At 35.6% G+C, this 21,677-nt stretch overlaps 2 protein-coding genes across 6 annotated transcripts; one reads left to right on the forward strand and one right to left on the reverse strand.

Moving 5' to 3' along the window:
- The first annotated feature begins 4,706 nt into the window (after positions 1 to 4,706).
- On the forward strand, positions 4,707 to 9,503 carry LOC105136564 (Pentatricopeptide repeat (PPR) superfamily protein). 3 transcript variants are annotated; one of them, XM_011041963.1, is made up of 3 exons: positions 4,909 to 5,029; positions 5,542 to 8,371; positions 8,980 to 9,503. In XM_011041963.1, the coding sequence occupies exons 1-2, from the start codon at positions 5,001 to 5,003 to the stop codon at positions 7,922 to 7,924; spliced, it is 2,412 nt and encodes an 803-aa protein (XP_011040265.1). In that variant the 5' UTR covers positions 4,909 to 5,000; the 3' UTR covers positions 7,925 to 8,371; positions 8,980 to 9,503. The 3 variants fall into 3 exon arrangements, with proteins under 3 accessions (XP_011040263.1, XP_011040264.1, XP_011040265.1); XM_011041961.1 differs by having other exon boundaries at positions 4,707 to 8,371; XM_011041962.1 differs by lacking the exon at positions 8,980 to 9,503 and adding an exon at positions 8,460 to 8,574 and having other exon boundaries at positions 4,707 to 8,371.
- Positions 9,504 to 10,069: 566 nt separating this feature from the next.
- Positions 10,070 to 21,590, reverse strand: AGD1 (ARF-GAP domain 1). Of its 3 annotated transcripts, none has more exons than XM_011041964.1 (20): positions 21,372 to 21,590; positions 20,919 to 20,995; positions 20,730 to 20,830; positions 19,818 to 19,888; positions 19,619 to 19,681; positions 19,309 to 19,353; positions 18,123 to 18,188; positions 17,951 to 17,998; positions 17,766 to 17,861; positions 17,638 to 17,679; positions 16,703 to 16,918; positions 16,441 to 16,572; positions 16,105 to 16,332; positions 15,835 to 15,921; positions 15,430 to 15,753; positions 13,964 to 14,103; positions 13,755 to 13,848; positions 12,376 to 12,535; positions 12,053 to 12,302; positions 10,070 to 10,539 (listed from the first exon to the last, which is right to left on the reverse strand). In XM_011041964.1, exons 1-20 carry the CDS (start codon positions 21,414 to 21,416, stop codon positions 10,413 to 10,415), a joined length of 2,412 nt encoding a protein of 803 aa, XP_011040266.1. In that variant the 5' UTR covers positions 21,417 to 21,590; the 3' UTR covers positions 10,070 to 10,412. The 3 variants fall into 3 exon arrangements, with proteins under 3 accessions (XP_011040266.1, XP_011040268.1, XP_011040267.1); XM_011041965.1 differs by lacking the exon at positions 10,070 to 10,539 and adding an exon at positions 10,549 to 10,931; XM_011041966.1 differs by lacking the exons at positions 19,818 to 19,888; positions 21,372 to 21,590.
- Positions 21,591 to 21,677: the final 87 nt, after the last annotated feature.

The following is a 21,677-nucleotide window of genomic DNA, read 5'->3' on the forward strand; positions in this document are numbered from 1 at the left end:
AGAGACTAAATTTGAAACCCTCCAGCCACCTGCTCATATTTTTCATGTGTTCAATTTTTTAAGTGGGTTTCCATCCCTTTTGGTGGTTCTGGTTGTTGAGCACTTGGCTTGTTCAAAGTCAACTCAAGTTTACGTTAAAAAAATATAAAGAAATTTAAACAATTTGGCCACGCTTCTTTCTACTCTACACAAAGACAACGAATTAAACAAGCCGATCAGAAAATCATGGCCGGCCGAAATGCCATTGTTTATGAGCAAGATAGTACTGCATATGTCACCCAGAAGATAGTACTGCATATGTCACCCAGTTTTTTTATCAACCCAGATACCATGTCCATATGTCAAGAATCATGTGATTAATCGGCTGCTATATATAATCACCCCTTACTTAGACCTTAGTATTAGTAAACTCCATTTGCCGACATCGACCAATAATTCTCCTTCTCGAGACTAAAAAAATAAATTGATGTTAATCCCATGTCGAGGGAGTTGTACTACAAGAACCATTTGATTGCATTTGCATGCAAAATTTAACAAATAATTGTTCAAAAGGGTAGGAGTTTTATGACACATTTTAGCTATCTGTCTTTGTCAAGGAAGGCAGTCATCACCTGCTATGGTTATTGGGACATCACACATGATCATAAATTAAGTCCCACCGCCCTACACATGCTTATTACATAAGTAGTGACTTCACTTCTAGGGCAGGTTTCTCATTTTCAGACCTGAATTTAGTGACGCGTCCAACTTTTTAATTATCTAAGCTCAAACTCTGCCTGAATTGCATTTGGTTTGGGGTAGAAGAGGTGAGATAGGGCAAGTGCATGCAATTGTATACTTATGAGTATAATGCTTTGCATTATACCATCTAAGTTGGGTTTAATTAATGATTTGCGCTGTTAAAAAAGATAAGGATGTGTGCAGGAAGAGATACATTAACCAAAAAAAGTAACAAAAAAAATAATATTGTTTTTTAAATGACATGTGAATGACATGGCATTATAAGTTTTGATGTTATTTATTATTTTTTTAAAAAATCCAAATTTAAATTTGAATTTTTTGAGGGTAAAAACTCAAACAAAGCTTAAAACGATTTCTCCACTTCTTTTAATTAACTCTTTTTTTTGGTGTAAAAACATGCATGTTATAGTTGCTTTGGGTTGACTATTGATTTAAAATAAAAATTCAAGAACTGCTATTTATTTTCCCAATAAATTAAAAATAAAATAAAATAATTATCACTATAATTTCCAGCAGTGAACTACTTGAATAAAAAAAACCTATCATTAATCCTTTTGTAATTAGTCTAATAAGTAGCTTACTATATACAATAAGTTTTAAAACTGGAAATTAATTGGTGTCTATAAAGTTAACATGTTTGCTACGGTTATTTTTTTTTTTAAATTAATGTGAGTGTTCGGGTCAGCTTGTACATACTATGACTAATCTCATGTGCCCTGAAATTAACGACCATGTAAGCCTCTAATAACCATGATATGAGCAACTAAGGACTCGAACTTGAGATTATAGAGGGAGCAAATCCCTTGACCACCACCTAGATGGTTAACTGTTACGAGTATTTGATTCCATGTAGTTATGCACATTTAATTATTAATTAAGTATTATTAGTTGTTTATTTTTTTTAAAAAATATGTATCAATATTTTATTAATTAAAAGAAAACTTTTTGAAAGCTGGATCTTCTACACTAACTTGGTACATGACTGGTCGGAGATCTTCATTGGCTGTGCTTCATGTCTAATAATTAATACGGCGACTCTAGCCTTCCAAATTATTTCTGCTTGTGCTATACGGGGTACGCAAGTCAGGCAGCTCCTGGTGGAGCAGCTTCATGTCTAATAATTAATTAATATGGCGAGCAAACTACGCTTAAGCATGCTTATAATAAATAATATAATTGTCAAAAAATATAGGTTTCCCACAAAATATGCAAAGAAACTTCTACTTAAATTGACGTGACGATGATGGGAGATTGATCCCTTGCCAGATGTATAATAGTTAGTAATTATGAAATCACAACCATTTTATTATGGTCATATCAATTTGTTTGCTCATTATTTAAAAGCAAAATTTTAGTTTTAATTAAAATAAAAACTAATCTAAAAATATTTTTTATAATTGAATGGATTTTTTTCTATTGATCAGTATTTTGTACCAAATAATATTTTCCATCTATACACTAGGCTCGTGCTCACTCTAGTATAGTTATATTCGCTATGAAAAAGTATTATTAATCAGGTTTAATGAAGTTAATATAATTATTTCTTTAACATGAGCATAATTCAAGTTAGATTTCTTATTGAACCGAGTAGGAATTTTTTTTTTTTAATAATATCATTTAAACTTTTCTGTATAAAAAACTCTTAAAATGATATGGTTATGGACGGATGAACTCAACCCGTGTAAAGTTTGTTTTATAGCTATTGCTTTGGAGGGAATGTTGCCCGAACACGGCACTAAAAAATGTAGAATCCAGCATCATCACCCTAGAGGCCTAAACACAAAGCTCACATAATCTTGTCTAAGTCTTAACTTTTGTAATCTTTCAACGTAAAAAAAAATATGGTCCGGGCAAGTTAAAGAAAAAAAATTCTTTTTTCTTCTTTTCTAGAAGGGATGATTATTCATCAGTGGTAATCATTTTTAGTTTAATTTAATTTTTATAAAAAAATAATTAGATTAATTTTTTTAAAAACCAAAATTGATTTAAATCAATTGGTTTCATTTTGGTTAATTTAATTTTTTTAAAAAAATTTGTTTAAACTAATTTAACTGATTTTTTTATTTTGACTTGATTTGGCTCTTTTTTAAGTTTAGTTTAATTTCTTTTATTTAGATTTGATTTGGTCTTTTTAGTTTTAAACTTATAAAATCAAACCAGTTAATATTTTAAAATTTTTAATTTATTTAATTAAATTTTTTTTAATTTTTTTCAATTTAACTAATTTTTCAATTTTTTTACCTACCCACGTCTTTATTTGTGTGGACGCCTTCACTTGCCGCTCTCTCTTAACCTCCTCAAAGACAAGACACGCATTTACTAAACTTGTTTTTCGGAAAGTCTTTGGGAGTTTTATCTTTGCCGAGGGTGAAAGTATACACGTGGCACAACAAGTCTATTCCGTTGACAAGAATTAATACCTAAAAGGGGGGGAAATGTAAACGTTCATGCACCCTGATTGTCAGGGGACTGTGATGATTTCTTTTTCTTTTCTTTTTTTAGAAAGTTATGTTTGAATTAGGAATTGAAGAGTAAGCAAATTATCAATCTCTCCTCCGTCCACGAGGATGGTGTGCAGACACACTTGTTACGTGTTTCTTGCTGAGAGGTTGAATCGAAGGAAAATACCTACGGTGTAACCACGTCATGTTCATTCGTGTTTTGTGATGATCACTTTCGCATCTCAAATTTCTCATTGCACGAAAACAGAAGTGTGTGCGTGTCTATACACTGAAAGACGAGAGAAGAAACGAAAGCTTGTTGGGCTCTCACGGAGCTAAGAGGGCAGCCCACGGCCCATTAATCCGAAATTTAAATTAATCAAAGCCCATTCAATGCAAGAGATCTTTTGGGTAGCATAATAATAATAATAATAACAATTAGCGGCTAATTGATTAACTCGTTGGAGTATTAAAAGATCACTCATGATTTAACGAATGTTTAAGAAGTAACTAGTGATTTTTTAATAATTATTTTATAGAAGTAATTATCAATTTTTTTAATAATTTCTTGTGAGTCATGAATTTTATATTTTATGTTTTTATTTTGTATTCATTTAATAAAACAATTAATAAAATATCATTGATTAATTCATCATTATCATTATCACCATAACAATTATTTCAACCCTATCCTATCCTCTTATCCTATATATATATATATAAATTCACTCTAACAAGTAACACGGGTCGGTTGTTGAGGTGAAAAGATTATGATTTATTCAACTTTTGCAACTTCAAATAGACTATAACATACACGCAACTTAATATATATATATATTGTTTCAAAAGTTCAAGAGTTAGTTTGAAAGGGAAGGCCTCTTTTTTTTTTATTTCTTCCCAAAATTAAATGAAAAGGGTGTTTTGTGAAGTCTTAAGAACTATATAAAAGTTATTTGAGAGTCAAAAGCGAGGAATCACAATATAAATTCTTCTGACCTTTGAGTATATTATAAAAGTATTTCAAGGTCAATTTTTTTTTTTTATAACCATAACAGCAACAATTAACAACCATGGTCATAATTAAAGGGACATCTCCTAAATCATACATGGATTATTCAAGTTTTTTTAAACATGGATCTATATTGATGAATTATATTCAATTTCTTTTTTAAAAAATAACATCCACAACTTAAAATAATTTAAAAAATAAAACATTCAAAGTCTTTTATTCCTAATATTTAATTAATATTATAGAAAAAATAAAATTTTATTTTTTAGCTTATAGAAGAATGAATTACCGAGAATTATATTATATGTTTTATGTTTATTGAATCAATTAAAAGAATGGAAAGCCAAAATCTAGAGTTAAAAAAATCAATTTGAAAAACAACCCACTGGGCTCTGTTGTTTCAAACACCATTTGTAAAAGGCCACAAATTATTCTTTTGGCCCGTGAAAAACCCAAATTGTAATGAGATTTGACTCAACGACGTCGTTTTATACCGGAAAGACAGGCAGCTTACCAAGAGTGAAGTGAAGCTTGCAATTTCTCTCTGCAATTTCACATTCCCCTGTTCATCCAATCCCCGTCAATTTTTTTTTTTTCTTTCTTTTAGATGGATCTTATCTGTCATAAGAGGAACCTCAATTTCTTAAAATACACAATAACCTTAAAACCAAGAACCCAAAATCGTAAAGCCAACAACTTTTGCACCAAAACCCAAAACAACAGCAACATAGTCAATGAAATCACAACGTTTCTCAACCAAAAAAATTGGGAGTCTTTATTACCTTTGGTATCAAATAAGCTGAGCCCAGATGTTGTTCACGCAGTTATTACAAAACAGGTAAATGATCCTAAACGTTTGTTAGATTTCTTCAACTGGGTTCAGTTTCAAATGGGTTTCTCTCAAAAGTTACAATCTTTTTCGATTCTTGCATTAATTTTATGCAATTCAAGGCTCTTTTCTAGGGCTGATAGTGTTGTAAATCAAATGATAATGATGTCTGGTGGTGGATATTCAGAGATTTTGGATTCATTAATTAAGTCTTGTAAAGAGTTTGATTTGAATTACGGTAATGGTAATGAAAATAGTAATAATAATGATCTCGGGGTAGTTTTTGAGTTGTTGATTGATGGGTATAAAAAGAAAGGGCTTTTTGATGAGGCTGTTAGTTTTTTTTTGGGCGCGAAAAGGAATGGTTTTGTTGTTGGCTTGTTGTGTTGCAATGGGTTGTTGAGTGATTTGCTGAAAGCTAACAGATTGGAGTTGTTTTGGAGGTTTTATAATGGGATGTTAGAGGCTAACGTGTTGCATGATGTCTATACTTATACCCATTTGATAAATGCACATTTTAGAGCAGGGAATGCTAAGGAGGGTAAACGCTTGCTTTTTGAAATGGAAGAGAAGGGATGTATTCCTAGTTTGGTTACTTACAATGTGGTGATTGGTGGGTTGTGTAGGGCTGGGGAGGTTGATGAAGCGTTTGAGTTGAAGAAGTTGATGGACAAGAAGGGCTTGGTCGCTGATGTTTTTACTTATAGTATACTTATTGATGGGTTTGGTAAACAGAAGAGATGTACTGAGGCGAAGTTGATGTTGGAAGAGATGTTTAGCAAGGGTTTAAAACCTGACCACGTTGCCTATACTGCTTTGATTGATGGGTTCATGAAACAAGGTGACAGCAGGGAAGCATTTCGGGTTAAGGAGGAGATGCTTGCTCGTGGAGTTAAATTGAATCTTTTTACGTACAATGCTCTTGTTAAAGGTGTGTGTAAGTTAGGTGATATGGAGAAGGCAAATGCTCTTTTAAATGAAATGATTATGGCGGGGATAAAACCTGATACTCAGACTTATAATAACATGATTGAGGGATATTTGAAGGAACAGAATACATCACGGGTTAAAGATTTATTGTCTGAGATGAAGAAGAGGAACTTGTTGCCCACTGCATACACTTGCGGCATGATAATCAATGGTCTATGTCGTCATGGATCTATTGAAGATGCCAGTAGAGTGTTTGAGATTATGGTTTCTCTGGGTGTGAAACCGAATGCTGTAATCTACACAACTTTAATAAAAGGTCATGTTCAGGGAGGGAGATCTCAAGAGGCAGTGAGAATTTTAAAGGTAATGGATAATAAAGGGGTTCAACCTGATGTATTATGCTATAATTCTGTAATCATTGGCCTGTGCAAGGCTAGAAAAATGGAAGAAGCAAAGGATTATTTGGTTGAAATGACTGAGAGGGGACTTAAGCCAAATGTGTATACTTATGGGGCTTTAATACATGGATATTGCAAGTCAGGGGAAATGCAAGTAGCTGGAAGATACTTCAAGGAGATGCTAGGTTGTGGTATAGCACCAAATGATGTTGTTTGCACAGCCCTGATCGACGGGTACTGCAAGGAGGGTAGCACTACGGAAGCCACTACAATTTTTAGATGTATGCTAGGACAGTCAGCACACCCAGATGTGCGGACTTACAGTGCCCTCATCCATGGTCTCTTGAAGAATGGGAAACTTCAAGAAGCAATGGAGCTGCTATCCGAATTTCTTGAAAAGGGATTGGTGCCTGATGTCTTTACCTGCAACTCTATTATTTCTGGCTTTTGCAAGCAAGGTGGTATAGGGAAGGCTTTTCAACTTCATGAATACATGTGCCAAAAAGGCATCAGTCCTAACATCATCACTTACAATGCTTTGATCAATGGACTTTGCAAGGCAGGCGAGATAGAAAGAGCCAGGGAGCTGTTTGATGGAATTGCAGGAAAGGGTTTGGCTCATAATGCTGTGACCTATGCGACTATCATAGATGGATATTGCAAATCTGGAAATCTAAGCAATGCATTTCGGTTATTTGATGAGATGACATTGAAGGGGGTCCCACCTGATAGCTTTGTCTACAGTGCCCTCATTGATGGATGTCGCAAAGAAGGAAATACTGAAAAGGCCCTGTCCCTATTCTTAGAATCAGTGCAGAAGGGCTTTGCTTCTACTTCTTCTCTCAATGCTTTGATGGATGGGTTCTGCAAGTCTGGGAAGGTGATTGAAGCTAATCAGTTGTTGGAAGACATGGTTGATAAGCATGTCAAACCAGATCATGTGACCTACACAATTCTGATTGATTATCATTGCAAGACAGGTTTTTTGAAGGAAGCAGAGCAGTTCTTTGTTGATATGCAAAAGAGGAATCTGATGCCAAATACTTTAACTTATACAGCACTTTTAAGTGGTTACAACATGGCGGGGCGCAGATCTGAGATGTTTGCTCTTTTTGATGATATGATTGCAAAAGATATTGAACCTGATGGTGTTACCTGGAGTGTAATGATTGATGCTCATCTCAAAGAAGGTGACCATGTGAAAACTTTGAAGCTGGTGGATGACATGTTGAAGAAGGGTGGTAATTTGAGCAAAAATGTGTGTCATGTGCTAATTGATGCATTGTGCAGAAAGGAACATATTTCTGAAGTGCTGAAGGTCCTTGAGAAAATAGAAGAGCAAGGATTAAATCTCAGTCTCGCTACTTGCAGCGCTTTAGTACGCTGTTTTCACAAAGCAGGCAAAATGGACAGTGCAGCCAGGGTCTTAAAGAGCATGGTCAGATTCAAATGGGTTCCAGACTCCACTGGATTAAATGACCTAATCAATGAGGAACAAGGCAGTACAGACTCTGAGAATGCTGGTGATTTCTTAAAGCAAATGGCATGGGAAGTTGCTTGCCAGGTGCGGGCCTGATTCCTTGTAATTGGATGAGGGAATTGTAGTTGTAATCCTTCAAACTGTTTTCTTCCTGTGGTTTCATGGGATTATGAATCCGAGCAACATTTTCCAGGAGTTAAGTGACGGGCTTAGGCAGCAATGGTGGCAGCTAAGTCTCATGTTCATACAATGTTGAGTTTCCTTGTGAACTAGTTATTAAGTCACATTGGAAGACTTGCAATCAATGCAACTTCAATACTAAAACGGTGTAGCAATAAATTTACACCATGTATCTTTGCTCGGAAGGTTACCAAAACAAGGTTTTGGTTGGAGAATTTGGAGAGAAAGGAATGCCAACTACAGACATCACAGAGGGACACTTAATACCTCGGGGATAGCTACAGTTTTCCATGAGATGCTGGCCCTCAGAATTTGAAAAGGACCACCATTGGTTAGAAGCCAAGGCCTTAATCTCTCCACCAAGTAATGACTTCTACTCTTCATCTTAAATTGGAATATCTCCTTGTTTTGATATTCTTTTTTCTCATTTCTCTTTTTCTTGGAGATAAAGCCAGAAGTGGTTTCTGGATTTTCACTACAGTTTGAATAATTCCATTGTTTGAAATGGGCAAGACATCGTTTTTAAGCTGTTTTTTCTTTATTGTAGCGTTGTAGGAATGCACGCCAGTCCTTATAAGTTTAGTGACTCTGTTTTCTTGTTAACTTTGTTTCTAGCAGGAAAATATTATTAAGAAAATCAGGCAGTGTAGGAATCTGACTGCCTCCTGACATGAAAAAAATTGTCTCAACTCTCAATAACTTGCCTTGATTGGTTAATGATCTTATATTATTTATTATCTTTTCTCTCTTTCCCATCTTATGGTAAACGGTGATTTTACTTGATGATATTTCTGTTGTCTCCCATCTCTAAATAATTGAACTTCAATTGGAGCTATAAAAAATTCACATGTCAAAAAAATGTATTTTTCTGGTTGTACCTTGCGAAATTTTGGGCAATGATAAGGAGGTTTGCTTGTTCTGACAATTTGCCTCTGTGAAATCTGTCCTAACAGCTGCTTTACTTGGAACAGGTAAAAGCAGAAAATAGCAAGTCAGAGGGATAAGAACAAATGCATAAGGCATTGATTTGGTTTAGTTGCCATTGACCAAGATAGCAGATGAAGGCTTGGCACTGGCTGCTATCGCCACCAGCCTTTGGCACTGGCTGCAAACATAAAAACATGCAGCTGAGGCAACTAAGATTATGGCTTTGAAAGCGAGCAGAGCAGCGCCAGGCAGAAGATGACCATGATTTTAACTTCTGTCATGTCTTCCAGTTCTCTGTGTATTTGAGCTGCCAGGTTGTATGCCCTCTTGCATCTAATGATGCTCTTTTGTATCTTAAAGGTCTAGACCTCAGCAATGTTCAAATTTAAAGCAGTTTTATCCGAGGTGCATTGCATGGGTAGTAGTATTTTATTCTTTTGTGGTATCCAGCTAAACAATAAAGAAGAAACCTAGCGACCTGGAGGATACCTGCAAGGACAACGTTGTACTGATGTTTTGTTACTCGATGTATTAACTATAATTATGATCAAGACATGCTCTTGGACCATCCTTCTCTCTCACCCTCCTTGCATACGCCATTATCTGCCCAATCATCTTTTGCCGGTGGGATTTGAACGTGCACCGGTGACAGTGGAAGTATGTTTTTGTGGCCAAATATTACTTTTCTGAGACACGAGGAGTGGTGGAAAATGTCTCTCTCTCCAGCTCACCTGGTTTTCTGCATTTGTGCTCAAGTTGTGGGATCAGGCTGCCGAAATTCGTGCTGAAATACTTCCCGATCTTTTTATCACCAACAAAGCCACCGGTTCATGTCTCAATTTGGAAGACAGGTCAGAGACTCTTGCGAAGGGGACCTTCTCACCTCAAAATACATGTCTAACACGTATAGTACGTAAATTAATAGAATATTTGATTCTCAACTCATAATGGGATATTTCATCAATTAATCTATACGTGAAGAAATTTCAGAGAATCAATTATTCCGTCTGATTGAGAGTTATTCCTTGATCGTAAGTAATTTCTTTATCATAAAATTTAATGAGTTGTTTTTTGATCGTTTTCTAGAGTGCAATGATACACTGAAACCCAGTTTTGGAGGAAGAACGACCGGGGTAACTTGGAAACAGAAGTGCAGTAACTTTACAACAACATCATGCCAGAATCCTAAGGAGTTAAGAAGATAAGGCTGAGCAATAACTTTACAGCTATAACCTAACACAATCCTGATGGGTTAAAAAAGGTCAGCTTGAAGGGGAAAGTTTAAGCACCTATTTTGGCTATTACACAGAGACTGAACTCGTATATATCTCATGAAGATGGAAGATTGACTTAACAGACAATCACCGCATCTTGTAATCAAACAGATTTTGGTCTCATTTTTTTATACAAGAAACCACTTTACAATAACTAGAATATGATACAGAAGTTGTCCCTTGATTGGAATTGGAGACTCCATTCACCGTCTTTCGGTAAAGAGTTTGCCTGTTAACAGAATAACAAGCTCGCCATCATCAATGGATGATCCTGGTGCAAGCTGTAGTGCTGTTTTACCTTCGCCATTCACAGCTCGTGGATTGGCCCCCCTGCATCGCCAGATTTGTAAATGAAAAAAATGGAAAATGATAAGCATTTGGTATTGAAAAGATGATAAATTCATCCAATTTATTTGCAAAGGGCTAATCTTGAGAGAACATCGGTTACAACTTCAGTGGAATCAAGTTTGGCTCTAAAGAATTCTGATGATCATTTATTTCCAAAAAAAAAAGAACATGCATTCAATTTTCATGAAAGTGTCCATGGAATAAAGACTGGATATGAAGGAAAGGTGCTTCCCTCCTACACTAGGATAGTCTTTGAAGTGAAATATAATTGTGTACGATTTTATCCTCAGAATCATAAAGATCTGCATTGCAGCTATGTGGATAGCGCCATTAATGCCACTACAAAACATTGCGGATGGAATTGGCCTAGTGACCTGCAACCCAACCAGAGGTCTTATGACATAATTATATGGTAGCTCAAAGAAAGAAGTATGGAGATTCTGAAGGAATCTTCTACTGAAGTCACTTGATCTTGAAACTAAATGTCCGAGGAGCTGTAAAAAGTGCAGAGAGAAAACAGAAATAGGAGCACTAACAACTATATTAGACGCCCGTGTGTTAAACAAAGAAATGTATTTTTGCAATGCCTTTTCTTGTTTCATGACACTTCACATTCAATGAAATTATCTGACATTGTATTCATGTCATTACTTCACTGTCCAGACATTATATCAAGCTATCAACATTAGAGGTTACAAAACAAGACACTGAGAACTATCCAAATCTATGGTTCAATTGTAGGAAGCTATTTTTTGGTGGTACTGGAAGACCTTGACATTCTTGTTCACTCCTATAAAGGTCTCAGCCAGATCTTCAAGATATTTGGTATAAGCCATTTCTTGGTACAATGTTAAAGTCTTTGGCTTGCAACCATAACGGAGGAAAGTTTAAAAATGTCACGAGGATTTTCTAATTCTCCCTCCAGAATTCAAAACCATACTTCAAAGCCATTATAGGCTATAACTAGTTAATGGCCTTATATCAAAATGTTCAGTGCATGGAGCATTATAAAAGGAAAGGAAAACGAAAAGAACATAAAATTTCATAAGAGAAGCTCTTAGAGAGATCAAGGAGAAATGATAGCCTCCAACCATGAATAAGTTCAGATAAACCCAGGAAACTATTGACAAAAACCTAATAAAACAAAAATACACAACATGGAGGCTTGCCCACATATTCATAGTTTTACACTTATCAAATTCCTTTCCCCCACAATAAAAATAGCAAGCAAGATGGAATTTTAATCATGGCATAGAAAGACAGATGTTGGTAGGGAAATTCAAGAAGCTAGCAGCTTAACAGTGGATGAAAAAACTTTCCATTTTACCAAAGCCAATACAACTACTTTAAAGAACCCAAGTGCAATGTATAATTTTACCAAGTTAAAAGCAAAGCGTATGGAAGAAGTGATAGATCCTTTTCCAGAACAAGATGAACTACAAATTTTTGCTGGTTAGGACATGAAAAGCAAGGGCTAGAGAAAAGAAAGAACTACCTCCTAAGAAGCAATTTTGCAATAGGATACCTCTTGCTGATAATGCAATAGTGCAGTGCTGTATGACCTTTTGAATCAGAAGCATTTATATTTGCACCATATTGTAGGAGTAGTTCTACCATGCCATTGTCAGCTGTTAGGCAGGCAAGGTGAAGCAAAGGACATCCATCAGAAATTTCCTTTATGAGCTGGTCCTCACTTCTATTTAATGACGTCAGATAGCTTGCTGATAGCTTGTTCAAAGAATCACCTGCAAAGCAATCAAACTTGAGATCAAGGTTTTCCAGCTCTTCCAACCACATTGGCCATTTTTAAGGACGTACTAAATGATGCTTGTCCATTGATGGCATTGACATCTATCCCAGAGCAGACAATATGGCGGTAAACTCCTTTCTTGTCATTAGCATGGATGCTTTCCCACATCTGTTGCACCACTGGATGTTGATTGTCCCTTGACTTGAACACAAAAACTTTTTGTGCATACTGCAATACAGGAAAACAATCAGATTGAGTCCAAAAATGACATAATCTACTGGCTTATTACAGCTAACCTACACTTACTCCCTAATGAGACATTTCAATCAATAAGCCAAAAAAAATTGACAAGGTAAACAGCAGGGCTAATGACAGGAATTGGATGAACACACATGCCAAGTAAAGAGTAAAACATTGCAAATTCAGGATGCATATCAGAGGAAGTTGCAAAATGTGTTGAAATTTAAAATTAGGAATTTTTACATGCATTCTTGCCTTCTGGTGAGCACATGGTTTCCCAATCATGAATGTAGGTGACAAAAGCAATCATCTGAATGGGTTAGGAAGAGGCTGAAAAGTCAAGTTGTTTGAAGGAGGCCAGAAAGACAAATCATTAGGATGCCAAATTATCTGTTTCTTTAATACTTAAGTTGATATATATTCGCAACTGCTGAAGCAACAGATGGAATAATGATCAAGTCACTTCATGCGAGGTAATAGTTATTCCCAAGGCACCGGCATGTCTTGACTAGGAAGAAACAAACCAAAACCTAAATTTCCACTCTAACCAAACTTCTAAACACAGACATGTAGATGCATAATCCCCTAAAGGGACCATACAGCCTTGGGCCCACACTGCCAGTTAAATGCTTAAAGAGTATTATGATGGTTAGATTAGGAGCTAAAGACCATCAAAAGACTGCTACTGTTGTAAAAGAATCCACATATGAGACAGCTCAGTACTTATGCTTTTCTCCTAGTTGCGAGCAAATCTCATTCAAATCTTTCACCATTTTTTTTGTTGTCTACTTACTTCGAGAAAAGTATCTAAGAGCCTTCATAATCTACCTTTAGACCAAGAACCGGGTCTATCCCCACCCATTCCCAAGTTAAGCCCATAAACTAGCTACAGGCATTCATTACAGAACTATCAGTGTGAGAATGGTATGTATATCTACTAAATCCTAAGGTTCGAGAAGCATTATGATAAATGACCAATTAGTTTACTAACAAATTCCATTTCTTTTTCATTCTCCAAAAAAAAAAATCCATCTTGGGTTCAAAAATATATTAGACATGTTCTCTTTTCAGAATGAAAGTCATCTAGGGAGCAAGAGAAAAATGTCACATTGTCACTATCTCCACTGATTGGTTGGGATGTTCTTAAATGTGACTGGGGAAATAAACATGAGATGTCCAAAAGAAATGGAATTATTCAGAGCAATACCTTCGCATGAATAAACTGCTCCTTCACTGAGATAGGATCATCTTGATTGGGTTTCCTTGTACGGAACTGCTTGTGTCTATCAGACTTAGAAAATCTATGCCACCAAAACTTCAAAATTATTAGTATTGAAAAAAAAAATCTTGAAAAAAAGAAGAAAAAGAATAGAAAACACAACAATTTAAAGCATATCAAATTTCTGCATTACTGACCTGAGTGCTTCGTCAGAAGTAGAACTTGTTGGATGCAACAACTCTTCCCAAATTGTGTTTGCACAATAATTCCCCAGTGATTGAAACAAGTTTAAGATAGATGGATCCCACACTTTTACATCAAGTGTTAGTGATCTTACCTGCATTGAAGGATTACCACAATGCAACATGAATGTGCAAAAAGAAGGAAGAACAGAGCAAAATATCATAAGTGTAAATATACTCAAACATCAAAGAGGCCTAGCTCAAATAAAAGAGAGAGCAAATAAAACAAAAAACATCAAACAATTATAAAAGACCTGGATTTCTCTCTCCCAACACACCCAAATTCAGATATTAACAACTGTAACAGTGACAGACTTTACATGATGTGAAAGTTTATTCACTATAAACTTATTAGAGAGAGATAGATAGAAGAGAATTGTATGGAATAGGAGTTGAGTTCACACACAGTAAGAAAATGGAGCAAAGACTCATCCGTTTTAGGTTCAGGTTTGATGTAATTATATTTAAGACTGTCAAGGCAACTCCAGGAACACATTATAGTTGCATGTAGACCATTGTTCACACAGAAGAATACAAATATTTTGTCAGTAATGATCTTAATTTTCCAACAAAAATATCACTGGCAGCCTCAATTATAAATCAACTTTCAGGAATAGTAAAAAGTAACAGTTAAATGAATCTGCAGTTTAGTCTCCTCAAAGTTACTAAGAGAGAGAGTGGTATTGAATGGAATGGTCGAGTGTACGCACACAGTAAGAAAAGTGAAGCAATGACTGATTTTATTTTCGTTTCACTTTTGATATAAGTAGATAGACTATCTATAAACAGTAAAGGCGTATCCAGGAACACAATATAATTGCAAGAGGACTTTTGCACTGGCAGAGGAATAAAGTATTTTCTCGGTACTGATCTAATTTCCAAATGAGAATATCACTGGCAACCTCAATTATAGATCACTTGGACATTCAGCACCACAAAAATGTAACAGTTAAACAAATCTATGATCTAGTACCCTCAGAAAAGTTAGTAATACCTCGCTTACATGCCCTAACCACCTTACTCCTATTAGAGAGAGTGAGAGAGATAGAGAGAACAGAACTGTATGGAAAAGGAGTCGAGTGTATACACAATGTAAGAAGAATAAAGCAAGGATTCATTTGATCTAGGTTCAGTTTTGATCAAAGTGTATTTAACAGTGGTGGCTTGTGCATAAACTCAAGAATTGGTGAGGTCAACTGGTAAACAGAAGCACAGTTTTCTATTAGTATACTTGGTTGTAGAGACATGTGGACCCCTCATTCATGTTTGCCTGTGCTTCTCGTTAAACATTACTTTGAAATACAATGCTTCTAAGGTTCATGTCTTAGGTTCATCAGATAAACGCACAAATTTCCTAATTCTTATCTGAAACTTCCATTCAGAAACAATGAAACAGACATGATCAAGCATTGATAAATTACCTTTGATATATGTACCCCAAGATTACGATGAACACCAGAACATTCAATGCATATAAGAATACCAAGGTTTAAGGATGCCCAGTCTGGTTCAGGTGCATCACAATCGGCACATTTGTCATTCCCAGGTACTCTTCTTAACAAATCAATTGGCTTTTCAATTTTTATGGTGTAATCTTGCCGTCGCAAACTTCTGGTTGGATGTAAATGACTTTCAGTATCAAATGTGAACTCCTCAATCTCTGTCTGATCAGGAGAATCTATGAACGAGCCACTCTCACTAACAGAGTGATGGTCACCACTTCCCATCGGACTAGAAGAAAGAAACTGACAGATAAATGGGCCATGTTCATTAATATACAAATCGACACAAAAGATACAGAGTACTGAAAAACTGTAGATATTTACTCTTTCAGTTATCTGGGAACTCAATAATGAAGTGATCACCCCATTTATCTTTTCAATCCAGTCCATTTGGTCTAGTGCATTCTCTGCCTGCATTAAAATCCAATACAATTGAGAACCTTTACAAACTTAACCTATTTCTCAAATTTACAAACTCATTCCTGGTTGTAATTTACAGCTGGAAGGAAAATAAGTTTTTTTCTTTTCCTGGTTATTTTTATATTCAACAGTCAACATCCAGTTACATGTTTGAATTGCATTTCGATGACAAACCTGCAAAGTGTAGACTTTCATTGGTGAAATAATTCTGAAGCAGAATCTTAAATCCGATTGATCTGCATCAACCTTTATTGTTGATGTCAGAAGGTTCACAGTGTGACGAGCAACAGATTTTTCATCATGCACACCACCATGGTAGTGAGAAGAAAGCCACCGACTCAACAAGCCGTGACCATTTTCAGAAGAACCATTTCTCTGTACCGCGGATTGACTCCCACCTGACTGAAATAGGGCAGTGCATAACATCCAGTGAACAGATATCAGACTCTAAAAGAGGTATATAATTGACAGCTCTCAACATTACAGGCTATATTCCAGTGAATGGCTTACGGATGACCAGTTGAATGGCTTGCGATAGTAGTAAAGTATTCCTCGATTATCAAGAACAAAAAACCTTCTTTTCCAATCACCTCTCAAATTTGAGGAACGCTTTGATAGATATCCTTGTCGAATGGTTTGAACCTGTATAATTGTAGTCTTAGCTAGTCATTCAAGCAGAGATACCATGAGGATGAAGTAATTGTGGGGAAAAGACAAAATTTTCAACTTATAGACAAAATCATGTTAAAGGTGAGCTTCACTTGTGAACTACCTTCCCCTTAGCAGCAGATTGCATAACCTCCTCTATCACTTTTTGTGAACTCCTAGCAGCAGGTCGCACACTCTCTTCATGAGGAGAACTGAAAATGTCATTTACAGAATGCCTACTTTCTTGATCAATATGCTTCATGAACTCTTGCATCCTTTCATGAAGGGATACTTGATCATAGTTGGAACATTCTCTACATTGTTGTGCATAAGCCAAGACCTATAACATAACAGCCAATGGCTCATATATTGTTTCAACTAAGAGAAATCTAAAAGGTGAGGCTACAAGTATGAAGCAGCCAACTTCTGCAACAAGGAGAGACAATCAAAGAAGAGGACAAGAATGTTCTGGCTTAATCAGATTAATGGATACTGGAATTTAAAACCTCATGTAGGAGGCAAGCCACAAACTTAACCTTACGAAAAATTCTATTAATTGAAAGTCAGTGCCCTCTATAAGTGGGGCAGAATTGGTCAATTATTAGTGGAGTCAAAAGACATAGTGCTTAATTGGTACACTTCAATTTCAAGCAACCCTTCATAAACCAGACATCAAGGGCTTTACCCTTTCTGTTCATGTTGTTTGACCAGAAACTTTTATACTCTACTTTTTTAACCAGTCCTAAAGGTGTCCCAGATGGCATAGACAATCTTTTGTTCACATGGTCAATTAGATCTTCTTAAATAAGAGTTGAATGATGGTGATAATGATTATAGGATCTTGTAGTTTTCTTCGAAAAATGCCTTTTCAACCCCATAAAAAAGAAAAATGAAGAGAAAAATGAAAGCTTCTTCCAGGTCACTTATGGACAACTCCACGATGCAATAATTAAGGACTTGATAAATTGTTTTTGAAAAGTAAAATGTGCTTTTTAGGGAAACTGATATAATTTTTTAACAGTACAATTTTGTGAGGGAACAATTAAAATTAAAAAGGACCTGGTTAATGAAAGGCTCCATCTGGTGCAGTAGCTCATATCCCTGAAACAATCAGGAATTCAAAGTCAACAACATACAGATTCGAGAATGAATTCAACCTTAACATCATCACATGATCACTGAGGTACCTGCTTGAAGAATCGAAGATGAGCATCCATTGTTCCACTAACAGCCTCCAGAAACTCAAATCTCCTCTTGGCCTCGACAACAGAAAGAGCACTAATCTGGAGATAGAAAATCATGTATTATATTTAATCCAAGCTGCTTATTGAAAAATTTATAGGATCCATGTTACTCGGTTGAATAAACTTACCAAATTAAAGCGTGCTTGCTCAAAAGAGGATCTTGCATTGTGCAGTTCCTGGAACGGTCTCTCTACCAAATTAGATTTAAACTGATGGTTACCTATGATTAACTACCTGAACAACCTACACACAAAACTAGATGGTGCTTTAGTATTAGAAGTCAGATGCTATGGATTGTACCTCCTGTATAGCAGAAGCTACATCCATCCTAGTACTCTTCCTCAGTGAAAGAAACTTATCACGCGCCTGCAGCACAACATCAAATTGGAACTGAATTTTGTCACGATCAAGTATATATTGGGCAACACTATCCTCGAAAATTGAAGTATATTAACCATAAATAATTACTCATGCAGAAGAACCCTCTTTAGAAAAGAAAAGAAGTCCTAGCAACACTTCTGAATGGAAATGAAAAACCATTCTATAAAACAAGGAGATAGAAACTAATCTGAAAGAAATTAGCAAGTGTAGACCTAGAAGATGATAATGATGTATTGTTATTAGCTTTATTGGTATGATTATTATTGGATAAAGAAGAATATATAATCAAGAGATTGAAAACCTAAACATAAGGTGGACTTGGATTACAGGTTGCATATAAATCAATCAACTCTAATGTCCCTTTTCTATGAGTTTTTTCATTCTCGTTTTGGTAATAAGCAGCATCTACCATGAGCACCTTTCTCCTGCAACTACCAGTATATTTTCCCCAGTATTAGTCTTTCGAGTCCAAGGTATATGAGTAACCTTCCAGAAAAAAACAGAGCAAATGAATCCATAAGGCAGATGGGAAAGGTACAGTATGAGGAAATCTATTATGAAGGGAATTTATTACTTGGACCATATTTGTAATTATTTCCATACTTGTACATAAAACACTTGGAAATTTTGAATTTCACAATTGCTGCTTCTATCGGTTTACTAAGAATCTGGATATGTAAATATCTATCTGCATGCAAAACATATGCATTTACAAGGAAACCAATATCACCAAAAATTGAGAGATATTGGTAAATAATTTACTCAAGTTTTCTTTTCTATATGATGATTCTTGGGTTAAGCTTGTTAGTACCTTTGTAACACATAATTTCTCCTCAACATTTAGAAAGGAAACCAGAAAAACATGTTTTGAAATGTTAGTGTGCATTTACAATGCCTTTGTGCAAAAACAACATTGAGATATGACCCAATCAGGAATGAAAATGCAATCACAAGTAATGCATACCATCACAATGCCAGCCAAATTACATGGAATTTAGAGAATGAAAACCTCAATAAGGTTGCAACAGAGATCATCAGCAGACAAGACACGGAATTTACATGCATACCTTCAAAGTTATATCATAGTATTAGATGAACAACCCACCTGATCATACATCACGGAAGCCTTGTCAAAACGTTTCCGTGCTTCCTGCAACAATAAAAGATTAACTGTAGCTAAGCAACAGTCTTTTTAGAGAGAAGTCCAAGATTGTTCTCAGAGCTTAGATGATGGTCAATGAAAAATGGATATATTTCTGATTATATATTATGAGCACACTATAGTTTCAACAAATAAACAACGAAGTCAGTGTATAAGGAATTCTTCTTAAGCAACAGTATTATGAAGTCCAAACTTGCAGGCATTGACTTTTTTATACAAAGAAAGCATCTATTTGACAGGAAATACAAAGTACCTTGATGTCTTGCAGATCAAAATTAACAAAGTGCTGCAACTTATCATTTAGCATGTGCTCCACCTGAGAAAGCCAATTTCAAATGGCGGTACAGCAAATCACTTAAAACAGTTTTCCATATTCTGTATTTAAATGGACAAAATGAAAACCATATCTAGCAAGTCCAGGAAGCATGCAAACCGTGTTATAAATTGTCTACCTGTGACCGAAGAACTTCCTTGTATGTACCAATTTCTCTCAACGTGATTGTGAATTTGTTCATAACAGGACCTAAGAACGACCACAAAAATGCAGTACTAGGTTATGAACAGCTAATGCATCGAGTTTTTTATTAGGTCCCTTAGATTTTTTTTTTTTTTTTTTTGCTTTTTTGATAGAATAGGTCTCTTGAATTTTACATATACCAGAAATTATGGTAAATATAACAGCATTTGGAAAGAAAGAGAAAGTGATAATGATAAAAGCATGAGTAAGATACATGTAACAGGCTGCGCAACAATACATGTTACTTCATCTTGACTGGCCAAGAGCTAATGTAATTTGAGTATATTTTGCACTCCGAGTAAAAAAACCCAAATCTGAACTCAAGACTGGTTTTTCAAAAGCTAATGTGATTTTATTAACATTGATCCTGTCATGAAAATGATTCAACATTAAGCTATGCTCAATTACAGCTGGCTAAGTATCACTTAATTATGCCCCTAAACTAATGATAAAATTATCCATACCAGTTAAATGCATGCATGCAACAAATGAACAGAAAATTTCGACATGCCGCACGAACATTTGCACCATACTACGGAGCAAGTCAGCTAGCTACACCAGTGATTATATTCACATCATATCAGGATAAAAATAAGGGACGATTTCAGTTGGAGGGAGATGTTGAATTTCAAATGCAAGTCAGTCCACAAGCTTCAGAGCAAGTAACCATGTATGCTTTCTATCCGCCAAAGTTACAAGACAAAGCAGTTCACTCAATTGGGGCAAGAGCTAACTCTCTACATAGCGGCACGAGCAGAGTTACAGGCAGAGCATTGCTCTTATCCAGCAACATAAAAAGCAACAACACATTCACTTAATAAGCAAAAACAGAAAACGTGGATATTACCTCCAAAAGCAACACAAATAGGATCATTATGTCCTCCTCCAAAAGCTTCAAGCGCACTCGCAAAAGCAATATCCCCATCATATCCTTCTCCAAGCCCTTCTCTGCAAATTTCAACAAACACAACACTAAGCAACATTTTCGACATCACAGAATAAACTCGACATTTTACGAACGACAACTTAGACTTACGTGTACTTTCGACATCCCTTGTAGAACTTCAAACACCTCCCTCGTAATGCCTCCGCGCTTTCTTCCATGCATTGCATCTATTTTCACACCAATTTGCTACAAATTAACCATAATCCGAACAAAGACATACACTTAAAAAAAAAGTGCATAAATTCATATTATTCACGTGCAAAATTCACAACAAACACATGTCAAGTAAAATTAAAAAAAAAAATTACAGCAGAATCCTTAATGCTAAGTAATTAAAAACTATTAATTAAAAACGTAGCTTAGCATTTGGAATTATAATTTCTTGTCCGCCAGTGAAAATTAATGCAAAAAAAAAAAGACTGTTTAAGAAAAAAACTGCGTTCAGAATGCTATCAATGCAATGTGGTTCCTGGAGATTAACGGATCAGAAACAGGAAGTTTCGGTTCAGAATATCGGCGACGAAACAAAAAGAAGAGAGAAACCTGTTGCCGAAACATCGGCGAATCGTCAAGTTTAGAGAACTGCATTTTTATTTTATTTTTTGAAGATTTTCTGCAATAATAATTCGAATTTCTTCTTCTTCTTCTTTGTTTGTTCTGTCGTTTTAGCTTTTGATTGTGTGCGTAAAGAGAGAGGCGGAGAGGAGACAGCTCCTTTTTCTTTTTTACTAAAAAAGGAGAAAATGCGTGCAGTTGATTAACGGCCGCAATCGATGGAATTTTTCCGTTGATTAGATTAGAAGGATTTATCAAAGCAGCCTTCTTTTATGGCGAACTTTAATGGCTGTC

The sequence above is a fragment of the Populus euphratica genome, unplaced genomic scaffold (genome assembly GCF_000495115.2).
Source record: "Populus euphratica unplaced genomic scaffold, PopEup_1.0 scaffold133.1, whole genome shotgun sequence".
NCBI classification, from domain to species: Eukaryota; Viridiplantae; Streptophyta; class Magnoliopsida; order Malpighiales; family Salicaceae; genus Populus; species Populus euphratica.